Source organism: Lemur catta, chromosome 1 (assembly GCF_020740605.2).
Source record: "Lemur catta isolate mLemCat1 chromosome 1, mLemCat1.pri, whole genome shotgun sequence".
Classification (NCBI taxonomy): Eukaryota; Metazoa; Chordata; class Mammalia; order Primates; family Lemuridae; genus Lemur; species Lemur catta.
The window spans coordinates 112,281,896-112,297,640 of record NC_059128.1 but is presented as its reverse complement, the minus strand read 5'-3'; the positions used below and the strand labels follow the sequence as shown (position 1 = coordinate 112,297,640).

The 15,745-nt window shown below is 40.4% G+C and overlaps 1 protein-coding gene across 9 annotated transcripts in view; it reads right to left on the bottom strand.

Moving 5' to 3' along the window:
* The window catches only part of HNRNPM (heterogeneous nuclear ribonucleoprotein M), a 39,812-nt gene that overhangs the window by 19,771 nt on the left and 4,296 nt on the right, over positions 1–15,745 (bottom strand). For 6 of the 9 annotated variants that reach the window (XM_045548027.1, XM_045548056.1, XM_045548072.1 and 3 more), the window contains exons 2-6: positions 9,310–9,479; positions 2,387–2,439; positions 1,458–1,465; positions 1,279–1,372; positions 20–211 (exon numbers count right to left, since the gene is read on the bottom strand). In XM_045548027.1, coding sequence (XP_045403983.1) covers positions 20–211; positions 1,279–1,372; positions 1,458–1,465; positions 2,387–2,439; positions 9,310–9,479 — 517 coding nt within the window. Of the gene's footprint in view, positions 1–19; positions 212–1,278; positions 1,373–1,457; positions 1,466–2,386; positions 2,440–9,309; positions 9,480–15,745 lie in introns of those variants that run through there. The other 3 variants (XM_045548036.1, XM_045548079.1, XM_045548097.1) reach the window with 2 other exon arrangements.

Sequence of the window (15,745 nt, the reverse complement as noted above, 5' to 3'; positions counted from 1 at the left end):
AATGGTTCCATTTACTTACATTTGCTACAAATACTGTGCTTCCAAGTCTTCCAGCCTGTAATGCATGGATAATCTCATTTGGGATGTTAGGGTTATTTAGGATACTGGGTGGGATATTAATCATTCCTGGGCCACCTGGTCCCATACCCATCCCACCAGTCGTAGCCATCACCTTTTGCATTGCTCTCCTGGCATGTTCACCATCAGGATCCTAAAACAAGCATAAAAGCGTTACATTTAACCGACCCAGTGACAACTAAAACCATGCCTGCACAATACATGATATTCTCAAAACTGGAGATTAAAATGTTGTTTGGAAGCAGCTCTCAAATCTATTAACAAGACAGTCAAATGAACTAAACCACCAGCCTAGGAAGAGTCCAGCTAAAGGAACAAGAAAGGGAGAAAGGGCATGAAATCTGGTCCTGAAACCACAGCTCTCAATTGAACTAAGTAAAAAAGAAAAGGGAGAAGGGGAGGGTGACATGATTATTAATTCAATGGGGTTTTGTAATTTCTGCAAACCCCATTAATGATTTTTCCAACAGTTTAAAACAGTTCTAGATCACCCAGATACCCCCATCCTCCAAGTCCTTCAGGTGTTTGACTCCTATGTATAAAGTCTGGACAGTGTGACAACATCTGGGCAGGTCTGTGAAGCTCTGGTATTGACTCTTCTTGAACTTTGTCCTGTCATTTACCACCATCAGCACTAAAAGAGACACCATGGACACGTAAGACACCTTAAACCCTACCACACTCTCCTTTCTGACCTTTGAAAATACTGATCTTCCTCGCCAAAAGGAGGTAAGAAGTCAAGAAGGGATTTAATCAATGTAATCAACAACAACAAAACCCTCTTGCTCCGGGAAGAGAAGGAAAGATATTTGATTTGGATCGGACAGGAAAGAGAATTTGAGTAATGACAAACTCACCTTAAAAAAAGAAAAAAGGTGGGCCAAGAATAGGGTTCAGACCGGGTAAAACTGTAGGTGCAAAGTCCTTTAATTGCACAAACCCAATTAAAAAAACCATGGGATCAGTTTGAGTGTCCCCAAGACAACAAAGCCTCAGACAAATCACAGAGGACAGTCAGCAGTCACCCTGCTCAGTCTCCACTCCAAAGTTCTTGCAGGAGTGGCTGCTGAAGGCTGTGACCAGCCCTGCTCATTAGGAACAGGGCGGGCTGCTCTGCACAGTGCAGTCAAGGACCATTACTGTCTTTCCCTAACTCTCAACAACCACACATGGTACCCACAGCGTTAATCGAGAGCTTACTTCTTTGACTTTCAGTGGTCTTCCACTCAGACTATGCTTGTTTAGGACTTCTGCGGCTTTTTTCATGCTCTCTTCCATCTTGAATTCAACAACGCTATAAAGAGTCAAAAGGAAATGAGTGAAACCAGTCCTACAAGTTGGAAGGTTCAAATGCCAGTAAGTAACTAGACAATACTTACGCACATCCCTTTGAGAGAAGCCACAGACCAGTCAGAAGAGCAAAGAAAGAGGAAAAAGAAAAGAAAAAAAAAAAAACCAGTAAATATCAATGACAGTTATAAACCAATTATGATTTATGTAACAAAGTTAGTTTGTTTTAAATTAACCCTTATATGGGGAAGCTGACAGAAGCACCTCGCCTAGCCTTCCTTATTAAAGCTGGGCTCCTTAATATCCCTTTTTTCCCTACACATTACCAGCATTGCACTGTGGTTGCTGAAGTTATAATAAGCAGACCTAAATTCAGGTTCTCCAAGAAATCACACAAACTTTAGATCTGCTTCCCTCTGTACTCAATCAATTCCTTAGCATACTTCTCCTAAATCCATCCCTTCCATAAATTAAGCTCATCCTGTTGATTATTCTAAGCCATTCTATTGCACGACAGAAAATAGTTTATGTTCTCTTTAAACTAGGTCAATTTTGAACGGTCAGGTTTTTAGTATTTGGTTTACAATTTACTGGCACAAAGGCAACTTTTCAGAATCTTTGGTTCACACAACTTTCAAATTCAGCAAACAACCAAGAGTAACATTTTCTAGACAAGAACACACGTTTTACATTAAATTATACCACCGCTAAAATTCCATGCATAATTCACACACAGCCAATTCCTCTGTTAACAAAGAGACAATGCTGCTGTTGGTCCCCAGTTATCCAAATTGGGCATCCAAACAGAATACCAAAAAGCTCTTTGGCCAGCCATTTGGAAAAGCGGGACTCCCATTTGCAAATCCCCTCCCACCCCACTCGAATGTTTGGCGAAATCAAACATAGCTACTGTAACATGAGCACTCACTGCCTTCCTGATTTCATTCGATTCCACGCCACCATACAGTTACATTTTTCATGTAGTAAATCCACAGAAGAAATTCTCTCAGACACTTACCCTTGACTTTCCTTCAGCGTCCATTAAGAGCTCCACGTATGTTACCTCACCAACTACAAATCAGTTTCCAGACGACACATAAACCAAGGGAGAAAAGCCAAGAAAACAATGGGAATTTAGAACAATCATCAGCAACCTTGTATGGAGCCTCTGCCTTATAAGAAAGCCCAGAAACACTCCATATTCTCTAAACCACCACACTAGGCATTACAGGTGTGCAGTAAAAGTAGGCGAAACACGTTAACAATATGTCCTTGATTTTCCTCCCACCACAAACAAGCTATTTCCACAGATTTCCATATCAATTTCCGTCTAGAAGACTCATTCATGACTAGAGGCAATCCAAATCTACAGGAAAGAAGTCTACAGGATTCACTTTTTTGGGGAAGGGAGGAAAACAGTTTTACACATACACTCTTGCTAGTCAAAGTAGCTACAGAGCACACAGGCTGTAAAGCCACTGCACTCAGCTCACATGCTATAAATACAAGAAAGCCTCTGTGTGTACATATAAGCTCAAAGGCACATACACACGGCCACAGGGCCAACTTTACGAGTGTGCAACCTGTGCAATCGCACAGAGCCCCATGCTTAGGAGGGCCCCAAGCTTGGTTTTAACACTGTTATTGTCGTAGTAAAATATCTTAAGTTTTAACAAGAGGCCCCCTGTTTTCATTTTGCACTGAGCCCCACAAATTCTGTAACTGGTCCTGCACACAGCACTGGGCTCCACGAATGTTAGAAGCAGAATGTTTGAATATAAGATCACAAAACCAGAGCAGCATCTGGATTCTCTTCAGTGAATTAAGCCAGGCTTTATTCTTGCTGCTTTCCAAACCTCCCCATAAAAGGACACAAATTCAAATTTAGGGCTCAGTTTTTGCATCTAAACAGTTAAACAGACTCACATGATTCTAACCTACACAAAGGGGGAAAAAAACAAAGCATTTCAAAAGTTTTTGCAGATTTTCCTCAAGGTTTGGATTGCCAATTCATGACCACCATGACCAGATGTTAGAATCCATCAAGACAACCACCAAAATGGCTGCTGAACTTGAAGATGGCACACACACAAAGCAGAAATGTAAAGCTTTGACTTGGAGGAAACTATCTCTAAGCAGGCTCAACACAGGGCTTTTGTTAATCAGGAATAGCTTTTTTCCCTTGAAAGATTGTTTTTATGATGTTAAATCCTTCTCCAATTCACTTTTCAAGTTTGGTTTAGCAGTAAAAGGGTAAAAATAACACACTTAATGGCCTCCACAAGTCCTGCCTATTCCAACTCCTTTGTTCAAAGGACATTAAAATTATTATGAGGATTTTCAATTAATATAGCAAGGAAAAATTGAAATCAAAAATAAGGTAAGATTACTTCACAAATAAAATTAACAATTTGAAGGACATGTTTATTAATGGTTTTGTACAGAGGTTGAAGGCAAGAAGGCCAAGCGTTCAAAGTTTAAGTCTACAGCCTCACCTTCCTTGTCCTTTCCTGAAATGTTACAAAAGCAAACTGGCACTTTGCACAAAACAGGAAGGGAGAGAATCAGTGCACAGGAACTAGGAGGGACTAGTACAGTTGAACTTTTGGAGTATGTACTCGTATACAGCAAACTGAAAACTGATCACAGCCAAGGGACAGTTGTACAAATTAGCTTTATTTCACCCTTACAAGAGTAAGGCAGCTCCAAGCAGTAGGGGCCCTTCCTGAAGCCCAGTTAAAAGCCATTTGCTTCAACAGCAGCAGCCATTCCAGGACCAGCAGCCCTTGTCTCCACTTTGATGAAAATGCCGTGTAGTGTCCAAACAGTGAAGAGACCCTGAGTTTATTTCCTACCAGCTGTGACTACCACCTAATAACCCTTAAAAAATAAAAGAATCACAAAATCTAACTCAAGACAGCTGTAGCCATATTATCAAAATTTAAATACTGTCCCATGTGAAGTTTCCAGGGCGTGTCCATAAAGACACTTTAATCAAAAAGCTGTTACTGCAACCCAAAAACCAAGCAATTCCAAACTATACTTTTTCCCATGGGCATAACCATTTTAATAGAGAGGTTTAAAAATCGGGACTTTTCCCACATAACATTCTAGTAATGGCACACACCTGACTTCAATCCTTTACACTAGAAATTTGCTTAAAATGTTCCTCGTTTCTTTCCCCTGTCAAATGGTATAGTTGTTTAACAGTCCTCTGTGGCACCAGCATGAGCAGTGCTGTCCCAGAGGTCACCAGTAATGACAATGCTCCTCACAAACTCATAAAATTCCCATCTCTACCCTGAGAGACTTCATCAAATCAGTGTTATGGGATCTGCAATAGTTGCTAATTCATATTTCCCTACAGGAAAATAATTATGAAGCCTTTAAAAGACCACCTCTCTTTTTATTCCACAATATTGAACACTTGTTTCATGTAGTCAGTACAACTATCGACAAGAATGTGAAGGCAAAATATGCCACGTAATCACAGTCTGGTCACATTCCACGAAATGAAGTGTACAAGAGCAGACCATCCAGAGCAGGTTAGGACCCGGAGGCAGAGGCAACAGCCCCGCAGTAGCAGCAGTTATGAATGAAAAATACTGTTGCTCCGCTTCCTTCCTGAACATGAGTGGAACTTATGGACTGCCAATTGTAGGCTGCTAACACAAATTCTATCGCAGTTTTTTAAACATCAAAATGAAAACATTAATTCTTTGAAAAACTTAACGCCAAGTGTTATTTACCTCTATTTAAAATGTTCCAAGAAATCATTTTAACCAACATTTAAGTGGATTACTAAAAATATTGGCCTTAAGAATAAAATGCATCATAGGAAAGGTAGACCAGCAATCCAAAAAAGAACTCAGATAGTCCCCCATAGAGTTATTCTGATTTTACACACCTGCACAAACTTTTACCAGAATGAGTGTTTTTGTGCTCCCATTAACTGCTCAAGTCTGAAATGGACAAAAAAGTAGAGGGAATACAGAGACCGAAGCTTCACTGAAGAGAATTCATATGTGACGAGGCCTGTAACTTTTTAAAAAGGAAGAGGAGCTTGAAAGTCAGCTATGTTGTCAGCTAAACATTATTCACCTCACAATAGTTCTCAGGCAGCCAGTCTAATGGAGGGGTGCACAGAATGTATGCACATTCTTTAATACAAAGACAACTTGAAACATGCCAAAATCATTATTCTACAGGACTGCTTGACTTATGGACAAATTAGAAAAAGACTGAGCCCACACTTGTTCTTAACCCCATGGCAAGAGCAGAAGAGCACTACCTCTTTAACTAGACCTAAGACCAGAGCAAACCGGACAGGCTGCACTTCTGCATTCACACATGTGAATGCTTTAGCAAAACAGGCCTTTCTAAAATGCAGGCTGAAATTACAACAAAGGAAAATATGAGGGACCCAATAGACTGGGTAGGGATTTTATTTAAATAGTTCTGCCTCACAGACCCACAATGCAAAATTATGTCCAAGAGCCAAAGAAGGCTTTCTATTGGACTACATTTGCCCTCTGGGCCTCAGTTTCCTGTCAGCTAGAATTTGAAATTTACTTAAAGTGACGCATTAAATAATAACAGAAAGATTAAGTACTTAAAGAAATCTTTGCTTACACAAGTTAAACTGACTGCTGCTAAACTCCGGATCAATTTGAGTAAACTACATCACTGACCTTCCTTTCTTCCTGAAACTGGGCTCCGTGTTTACTCACTGCTGGGGCAGCACAGTCCTGCCTTGGTTGTGGCTACCCGACCCCATGCTGCCAGTCCCCAGGTTAGGCCGGGAGAAGCAGCAGCCCAGCGACAAGCTTTCTTCATCCACATGGCATTTTAGGGTCTCAAACTAATGCAGCACAATGCTACGTAAGTTTAAAATGCCTAAGATCACTTTTTGCTCACAGCAATTTTTTGGGTTTGTTTAAGATAGTGTCTTGCTCTGTTGCCAGGGCTAGAGCTCACTGCAGCTTCAAAGTCAAGTGATCCTCCTGCCCCAGCCTCCTGAGTTGCTGGGACCACAGGCCGTGCATCACCACGCCCAGCTATATTTTTGTATTTTTTGTAGAAACAAGGTCTCACTATGTTGCTCAGGCTAATGCTCACAGAAATCTTCACTTTTCCTGCCCAGTCCTTATGGTCAATCACTTTAAGATATGTATCCCACGACCTATCAGAATAGCTGTGGACTGGTAAGTCACTTCCAAAGGCCTAAGTGACCGGTTCAGGTAATAAATGGATTATTAATAGGATCTCCGAGAATGCTGCTAAACGCTAAAATTAAAGACGGAGGACATACACCTGGTGTCAAAGACGGGAAGATCAGGAATTAGGGAGGGTGTGTGAGACAGTCTCACACATAAGTACCTTTAGAAAAGTCCCCCCTTGCCATGTCAAGGCTAGCTACATTAGTTCTGAGAGGCTGCAATTAGACACTGCTACAATGACAGAAAATTTAAGTTGACAATTAAGTTCAGTTCTTGTTCCACTGGTTTCCTGAACTATGATTTCATCAGGCGTGGATTCTTAAAATGCAGACTAATAAAGAGATCATGACATCCCAAATCTCTGTGGTTTGGGATGATTTTAACACTAATGCCTTTAGGGTAGGAGTGCCTCTCTCTGCCATTTTGTCCTGTGCAGTAAGTCTTCAAAAAACTTAAAATTTATTGGCAACAGATTTCAAGTAAATATTTCAGATTTAAAATAAACATTTAAACATATTTTTTCTACATCCAGTCAGGAATAAAAATGTATTTTTAAAACCTCATAATGAAAATAACAACATTTCCTAAGGAATCATATGCATGTAAACTCAGTAAATTTCTTTAGACTTCACATACTGAATGTAAGTATTACCATAAAATGATTATCTCTTATGAATCACTTTACCCACAATCCAATACTGCTAATAATTTAATTAAACAGCAAAGTAATTAATTTAACCAGTACTGGGGAGCTCTAAACAAGAACATTTTAAGGTTCATTAAAAAAACTGATTTACTGCACACCTGTAATTCTAAATTACACCACCAAAAATACACTGAAAGGGCTGAGCCTGGGCATTCGTAGCAGTATGCCAGGGGAATATGAGAACCAGTTTGGAAGTATCCAAATAAACCACCAGGCTGGCTCCACGCTTAGTAAGAGTGCAAAATAGTAAATTGAGGTGAACTGCTTCTACATCCAGAAACGTCATGGCTGCTGCTGCTACCAGCTTTAAAGCTTCCCAAACTGAATTACTGAATGGTAAAGCAGTAAAAATGTCACCTACTTTATCCATCATGTCCCAAAACTGGTTCACACACTCCTAAAAATAAAAAAATAATTTGGCCTGCAATCTCTTACAAAATTCTAACAATTGCATTTTCAAAGCCACATTCCTGGTTCTTGGAACTACTATACCTTATTATCAATGGAAATAGCAATTCAGCGGTTCAACCAAATCACGAGAACACAAATTTGGAGGTTATTCCAAAGGCTAATTCGAATGAGACCCAACTGTACTGTACAGAAACCCCAAGCTTGTATTGAAGCAGCAGTCCCAAAAACCAAGAACACTGCATCTGGGATGCCACATGACACGCCCTTCAGACAAAAAGAAGAAACTTCACTCTTGCCCTAGGAGCATTGGCAGGAATGATTTGGCTGATCAAGGCAGGGAAACAAACCTCACACCAGAACATTTTCCCATCTGTGTTATCTGGAGAAATACCGCAGGGGAGCAGCACACATGACTGTACAGAGAGGTTCACGGTGCCTAGTGCTTCTTGCATGTCATGGTCAAAGTAAGTGATGGGACAATGATGGCAGTGCCATTCATAATTTCAAAACCCAATTCGGGGAGCACCAGTACACATACCAAAATGGCCTATCCACAGGGCATCTCTGTCACTGAAATGTTAATCATTTGACAAATCAAGCTCACATCTCTTTTCATTATGAATGCTCCAGAAAACCAATACCTTTCAGTCCTTCAAAGACTCCAATAAGGGTAATTTGATTCTAGGTGTGGGGGTTGAGGGGCGGGCCTCAAGGCATTATACAAATTGTTCTCTATCAATATTTTTGTCTAAACCAGAGCTGAGCAATCTCTTGAGTCCTAAGTGCCACCAGCAGGGCCAAGAGTCAGGAAAGAAAGGCAGACAACAGCAGAACACGAGGAAAGATGGAAAGAAAGAGGACACATGTAGTGTGTACAGAGGTGAGGCAGAGGACCACGAGGGCAGCCTCCTCAGACCTCCTGGTGGCAGAAGAGCTTGGTTGCTTCCCCTGCACTAGGCTGGAATTTGGACACCTGGGCTGTAAACAATGTGCACCTTAAGGCACCACATTACAAAGCAGATACCTAATATTTTGAGCTCTCCAATTGCCAATCTATTCCCCCCCTCTGGGGGGGGGGGGCTAGGGGGGGACGAGGGCAGGAGAGCCTAACAGTTTAAATACACGCTGACATGTTATAGTTTGGAATGCGAGCAGCACAGGTCCAGCTACCAAATTTTGATCCCAGGAAGACACCCACAAAATTTAAACAATCTTCCTGCCCGATTTCAAAAGCTTAAAAAAAAAGAAAAAAGGAAAAGAAAGGAAAGGAAAAACCTAAGGTGAAGAACTTGAAAAATTTTCTTAACCCAGAAAGGCTCCCCTCAGGCCTAATCAAAGCCTTATTAACCATATTAACCCAGTAAAATCATCCGTAGGCCAAGAGACCATACAGACCACCCTGCTGACACACAGGGGCATGACCACAATAAAAGTGGGGTTGGATAAGAGGGCTTAACTCTAAAGCCTGGACAGAACACACGTTCTACCCAGAACAGCTTCCACTGACAAAAAAAAAAAAAAAAAAAAAAAAAAAAACCAAGGAATTAGCCACAGAGAAGATGACACACCAACCTTCTTACCCTACTCCACCACCAGTACCATTACCTTTTTCTTTAACCAGGTCTTTAAGTGACTGCCATTTCACATCAAAGGGTATGTTTGTAATGAAGGCTCTGTATCTTTTAGTTGGATTGGCATATGGCTCAAAGCGATTGCCTCCTCTCTTTATGTTTTTCTCCTTCCTCTTCTCATTCTGAGTAGGTCGTTCTCCTTCACTAAATGCAAAAGAGAAGAAATAAAGGGTTTACACGTTAGGACAATGTGAAAGATATTTGATCTGCCAGGTTTATAATTCCACACAAAGTTATATATGACACAAGACTAATATTGGTTTCTATTTGAGACATTCAAACTAAAGTGTTCCATAGGGCAGAAAGACGTAGCAGTGTTCCTTAGAATCCACCTGCCAAGAAACCATTCCCAAGAAGACAGCACTCTTAGGCTTATGAACATTCATATGGGCTGCAACCGAAACAGGGTGAGACTGAGCTGCTGCCCCAGCTGCGTTAAATCCAAGACAGAAACAAGAAAAGAGAAAACTTCCAAGATTTCACAGAACAGAAAAACCATTTAAGTTTTACAAATAAAAGCATCTTTCGTTGTGTTAAAAAAAATTATGATCAAAAGGAACATATAAAAAAAAAGTGGAAATGTAAAATGATGTAGCCACTATGGAAACATTTGGCAGTTACTCAAAATTAAACACAGAATTACCATATGACCCAGCAATGCCACTGCTAGGTATATACCCAAAAGAATTAAAAGCAAGGACTCAAATACATGTACATCAATCAATGTTCATAGCGGCATTATTCTTAAAAGCCAAAAGATGGAAATAGCCCAAGTGTCTATCAGATGAATGGAATAAACAAAACGTGGAATATCCATGCAATGGAATTCTACTAAGCCACAAAAAGGAAGAAAATTCTAACACATGCTACAAAACATGGATGAACCTTGAAGACATTAGGCTCAGTGAAATAAGCCAGTCACAAAATAACAAATTCTGTCTGATTCTGCTTATGAGATATCTAGAATAAGCAAATTCATAGACAAAAGTAGACCAGAGGTTAAGTTTTCAGGGTCTAGGGAGAGGTGGAAGTGAGGAACTTATTAAACAACAGGGACGAGGTGTGGTGGCTCATGCCTGTGATCCCAGCAACTATGGAGGCTGAGGCAGGAGTATCGCTTGAGCCCAGGAGTTGGAGGCTGCAGTGAGCTATGATCAACTGCACTCCAGCCTGGGTGACAGAACAAGACCCAGTCTCTAAGAATAAATAAACAAAATAAACAATGGGCACAGAATTTGTATTTGGGAAGATTAAAAAAAATTACAGGAATAGACAGTGGTGATGGCTGCACAACACTGTACTTAATTGTATACTCAAGACAGTTAAAAGAGTGTTATTTTATGTATATTTTAACCATTATTTTTTAAAAATCAAAAAAAACGGGGAAAGACACCATTCTCTACACAACCCTACTATTAATACTCTGAAGCCAAGAAACTCCAAGTCTGAACAATCCAGGTAAGTAGAAGACAGCATGCAAACTTTCAGCACAGGGCGGATGCTTTTTTCCATATGTAGTACTCTTTAGCTTTTTGTGTTAGGTTGCCTCCACGCTGTAACTTTTACCTCTAAGCACCAGACACCAAGCTTGGAAGCCCAGGTGTGTGTACTAGCCAGGGCAGGGCTGTTCCTTCAGCTGCTGGCTAAGTTCAGTCCCCTCCAACTACCGACTACCAGGAAGCCCTGAGAGCTGACCAGGAACAAGTGGGGAGCCAGCAGAGCCCAGCAAATTTTTCAGGCCACTGGGAACTTTCCAAGCCCTGTGCTTTACACCAGCAAGAATCCAGCAACTGCCAAACCACAGGTGCTAGCAGAGTTGTGATCCACAACAAAAACAGAAACTAAAAAGCCAAGACTATCATACTGATGATTTATAAAACTACCTTTATTTAATTAAAGGGCTGATCTTTACTCTGGGATATGCCTTCCTTTTGTGGGGAGGGGTAGTGTTCAAACACCTGATGGTAGCTGGATGACTTTCTTTTAATGTACTGGAAAAATTTTTAAGTTAACAACTTTTTATAGTACCCAGAGTCTCTTTCAGTGATCCCCCATATCCAAACACAAAGGTGCCAAGTGGTATCCCAGTGAAGGTATCATGCTGTGTGAGCTACACCCCCTCTGACACAAGGTAAAACTGGGGAAAGCAGCTTGCTCCATGATCTGAACTACACTCGTACAAAATCAATAGCTTCCCTTCGCACGGGCTGGCAGACAAGTTGATGCCATGGCTACTCCAACCCCCAGATGCCTAGAGTGCAGTCTCCCGGAGTCCACAAGGGTGGCTTCACCCCACAAAGCAGATCCCAAAGGGAACCCACCACTGTTACACAGGCCACCTGTCTACTCCATAAGAAAGTCCTGGACCAAAGAATGTCAAGCAGAACATATCTGCCAAAGTGTCTAACTCTTTCTTGGCAGATGATGAGGAATGTGTTAGAAAAATTCATAAAATATACATCAATCCACACATGGTCCACCAGAAAGCCCATAGATGTATTTTAATATAACTTACTTCTAAAACCCCAAATAGTTTAAGATTTACAAAATAAAAAACATTATTATGACACAGGGTGCTCGACACAGTAATATTTCCAGTCTGTGTTTTCGTAAACTTCTCAGCTCACCTATTAGTTACAAAATGTATAAATTAACCAATTACAGCCAAAGCAGGTAACAAAGTATCTAGCCCATATTCCGCTGATGCATATTACAGCTAACAATAAACTACCCTACCTAACCAACAGAAGCTGGGTATTTGGTATGGGGTTAATCCACATCACATGATTACACTAGCCACTGAGAAAGCAGTTCACTGTGTTTAATGCCCAAAGTAGGGGCACAGCACCTCTGTAAACAAATCCTCTGGCTAATCATTTCCTCTCTCCAAGTTTCCTCATACGTAAAAGGGGTTAGAGTCTCACTCTATTGCCCAGGCTGGAGTGGCTCAATGATCAAATAGCTCACTGCAGCCTGTAACTCCTGGCTCCAAATGATCCTCTCACCTCAGCCTCCCAAGTAGCTGGGACTATAGACACCACCAGGTCTGGCTAATTGTGTTTTTTTTGTCTTGTTTTGTTAGACATAGGGTCTTACTATGTTGCTCAGGCAGGTCTCCAACTCCTGTCCTCAAGCAATCCCTCCCCCTCAGTCTCCAGAGTTGCTAGGATTACAGGCATAGGCCACTGGGCCCAGCACCAATTCCATTCTTGGCAGAACTGTACAGAATGACTCTCAAATCTTACTCAAAACACATATTCAAGTATAGATGATATGACAGTGTAAGAGTAGCATCCTGATAAGTTTCTTTTTCTCATGTCTAATCCTATTTTCTCACTATCTTCAGTATAAAATTAGGGGGAATATCCCTCTCTAGCCCTAAAATATATATAATACTTAACTCTGAAAGCTTTTTAGAAGTACATTTAAAAAAAAATTTTTTTTTTTTTTGAGACAAGGTCTGGTGGCTCTGTCCCCCAGCTGCGGTGCAGTGAGTGACCCAAGCATAGCTCACTGCAACCCTAACTCCTGGACTCAAGCAATCCTCTCACCTCAGCCTCCCATAAAAGTACATTTTTTATAGGCAGATTATGATTTGGCAACACTGATAAAATAAATTCCTTTAACCTAATATACCCCAAATTTGGAATGTTAAGACATTAAAAATGACGTTTATAAAGAATGTATAACAGAAAAATGCTTAAGTTAAATTTTAAAAGGAGGATCCAAGATTATCTGACCACACATCCTAGCACATAACCTTGTAACTGTTGGCTATTTTTATGGAAAATAAAATTAAAGCAGTATTTAAGGAACTTAGAATTTAAAAGTCTCTTATAAAAGTTTTACCTATATGCAAAAAAATGAACTTAGATCCATACCTCGTACCATATACAAAAATTAACTTAAAATGGGTCATAAATCTAAAAAAGGAAAATTGATTAAGTCGATCTTCAAAATTAAAAACTGCTGCTCTGTAAGGCCAGGTGCAGTGGCTCATGCCTGTAATCCCAGCACTTTGGGAGGCTGAGGCAGAAGACTGCTTGAGGCCAGGAGTTCGATGTTACAGTGAACTAGGATCACACCATTGCATGCTAGCCTGGGCAAAAAGTGAGAGCCTGTCTCAAAAAAAAAAAAAACCCAACACTTCTCTGCGAAAGACATAGTTCAGACTACGAAAAGATAATGCCACAGACTATAAGAAAATATTTGCAAAGCATGTATCTGGATAAAGGACTTTATCCAGAATATATAAGAGAAAGGAACTCTCAACACTCAGTAATAAAAACTCAATTTTTTCAAAAGGGCAAAACACTTAAAAACAAATCACCAAAGATACATGGATGGCACATAAGCACTCAACATCACCAATCATTAGGGAAATGCAAACTAAAACCAAGATGCCACTATACATCTATTAGAATGGCTAAAATTAAAAAGAATGACCGTACCAAGGATTAGCAAGGATATAGAGGAACTGGTGGAAATGTAAAATGGTACAACCACTTTGGCAGTTTCTTAAAAATTTAAACATACACCTATCTGTGACCCCAATCATCCACAACTAGCTACTTACCCAAGAGAAAATAAATCATATATCCATACAAAAACTTGTACCTGAAAATACACAGCATTATTTGTAATATTTCAAAACTGGAAACCCAAATGTCTAAAAAGAAAATAAACTGTAGTATATCTTTATAACAAAATAATACTGAGCAACAAAAAGCAATGAGCTACATGCACTACCATGGATGAATCTTAAATTAACTATGCTCAAAGGAGTCAGACAAAAAAGGGAATATATACCATACGGTTCCACATACTCTAGAAAATCTTTTATCTAGCAAACTATCTGTAGCACAGTTTCTCAACCTCAGTGCTACTGACATTTTTGAGCCAGATATCCTTTGTTGTGGGAGGCTGTCCTGTGCACTGCACGGATGTTTAAGAGCACCCATGGCCTCTACCCAAGATACACCAGTAACTCTCACACCAAGTCAGAAAGGTGAAGATCAGAAACATCTCTAAGACACTTCCAGATGTCCAAGGGTTCCAGGGGGGTCACCCACTGAGAACCACTGATGTATACTGATGGAAAACTGATCAAGGGTTGTCTGGGGGAAGCAGAGTAGGTGCGGGGAGGAATTGGGGGAGATAAGGATTACTAAGGGGAAAAGGATACTTCTGGAGGTTACAGATATAGTTAGCTTGATTTCAGTGAGGGTTTCACATGCCAGCACTTACCAAACTGTACATTTTAAATATGTGCAGTTTATTGTGCCAATTATACAACAGACTTGCTTTTTCAAAAACAGTTTCTACTTACATTTGTTAAATTTCAAACCTAACCCAAACTCCACTGAGTAACATATTTGTAATCTTTCAAAGAAACTGAAGCCACAATAGGCAGATCTACCTAGGCCAGCTAAATGTCTAAATGTCTTACTAATATCTTCCTAAACTGGCGAGATCTGGTTCTAGCACCCAATCATTCACCTGAAGTTCTAAACAGACCCAGTATAATAAAAACCTTTTCTTCTTTTTCTTTCTTTTTAAAGAGACAGGGTCTCGCCCAGGCTGGAGTGCAGTGCCATCATCACAGCCCACTGTAACCTCAAACTTAGGCTCAAGCAATCCTCCTGCCTCAGCCTCCCAAGTAGATAGGACTACAGGTGCAAGCCAACACATCTGGCTAATTTTTAAAAATTGTCTGTAGAGACAACGTCTCTCTGTGTTGCCCAGGCTGGTCTCAAACTCCTGGCCTCAAGTGATCCTCCTTGCTCAGATTCCCAAAATGCTAGGATTATAGGCATGAGCCACCATATCCAGCCAAAAACCTTTTCTGCCATTCTATCAAGCTGCTGTTTCACAACAATATTTGCCAAGTACCTTCCCAGACATTAAAACACAATTATGTTTAATATGGCTTTGAAATTGTTTCACTGAGTTCTTTGGAAATTGACAATTTATCATGTTCCACCATGCTAGAATTACACCGAACATACAGATCACAACTAATAAAAAGACTGAGTGCCTACTGCACAAGAGACTGCTACATTTACTATGTAAAACAGTGATTCTCAACCCTCTTATGCCTCCATGCCATTCTGATGGATAATGCTCATCACGTTCGAAGTTTCTCAATCAAGGGAAGGGTGCAATTTGAAACAGCAATCCCAATACCCTGAAACTGTGATCACTGAGGGACAACGTCCCCTGCCCTTGTGAACTATACTTTAAGTGATTCTTCACAGAAATCCTTTAAATCCTGAGCTCCTCTAATGCATTTAAGATGTGGAGCACTATTCATAGCACTGTTCCAGCTCCAGGTCCACCACTTAACTACCCATGTGACTCAAGCTCTTTTCCTCTCTGGTTCTTTACCAGCAAAACCAGCATAACCTGTA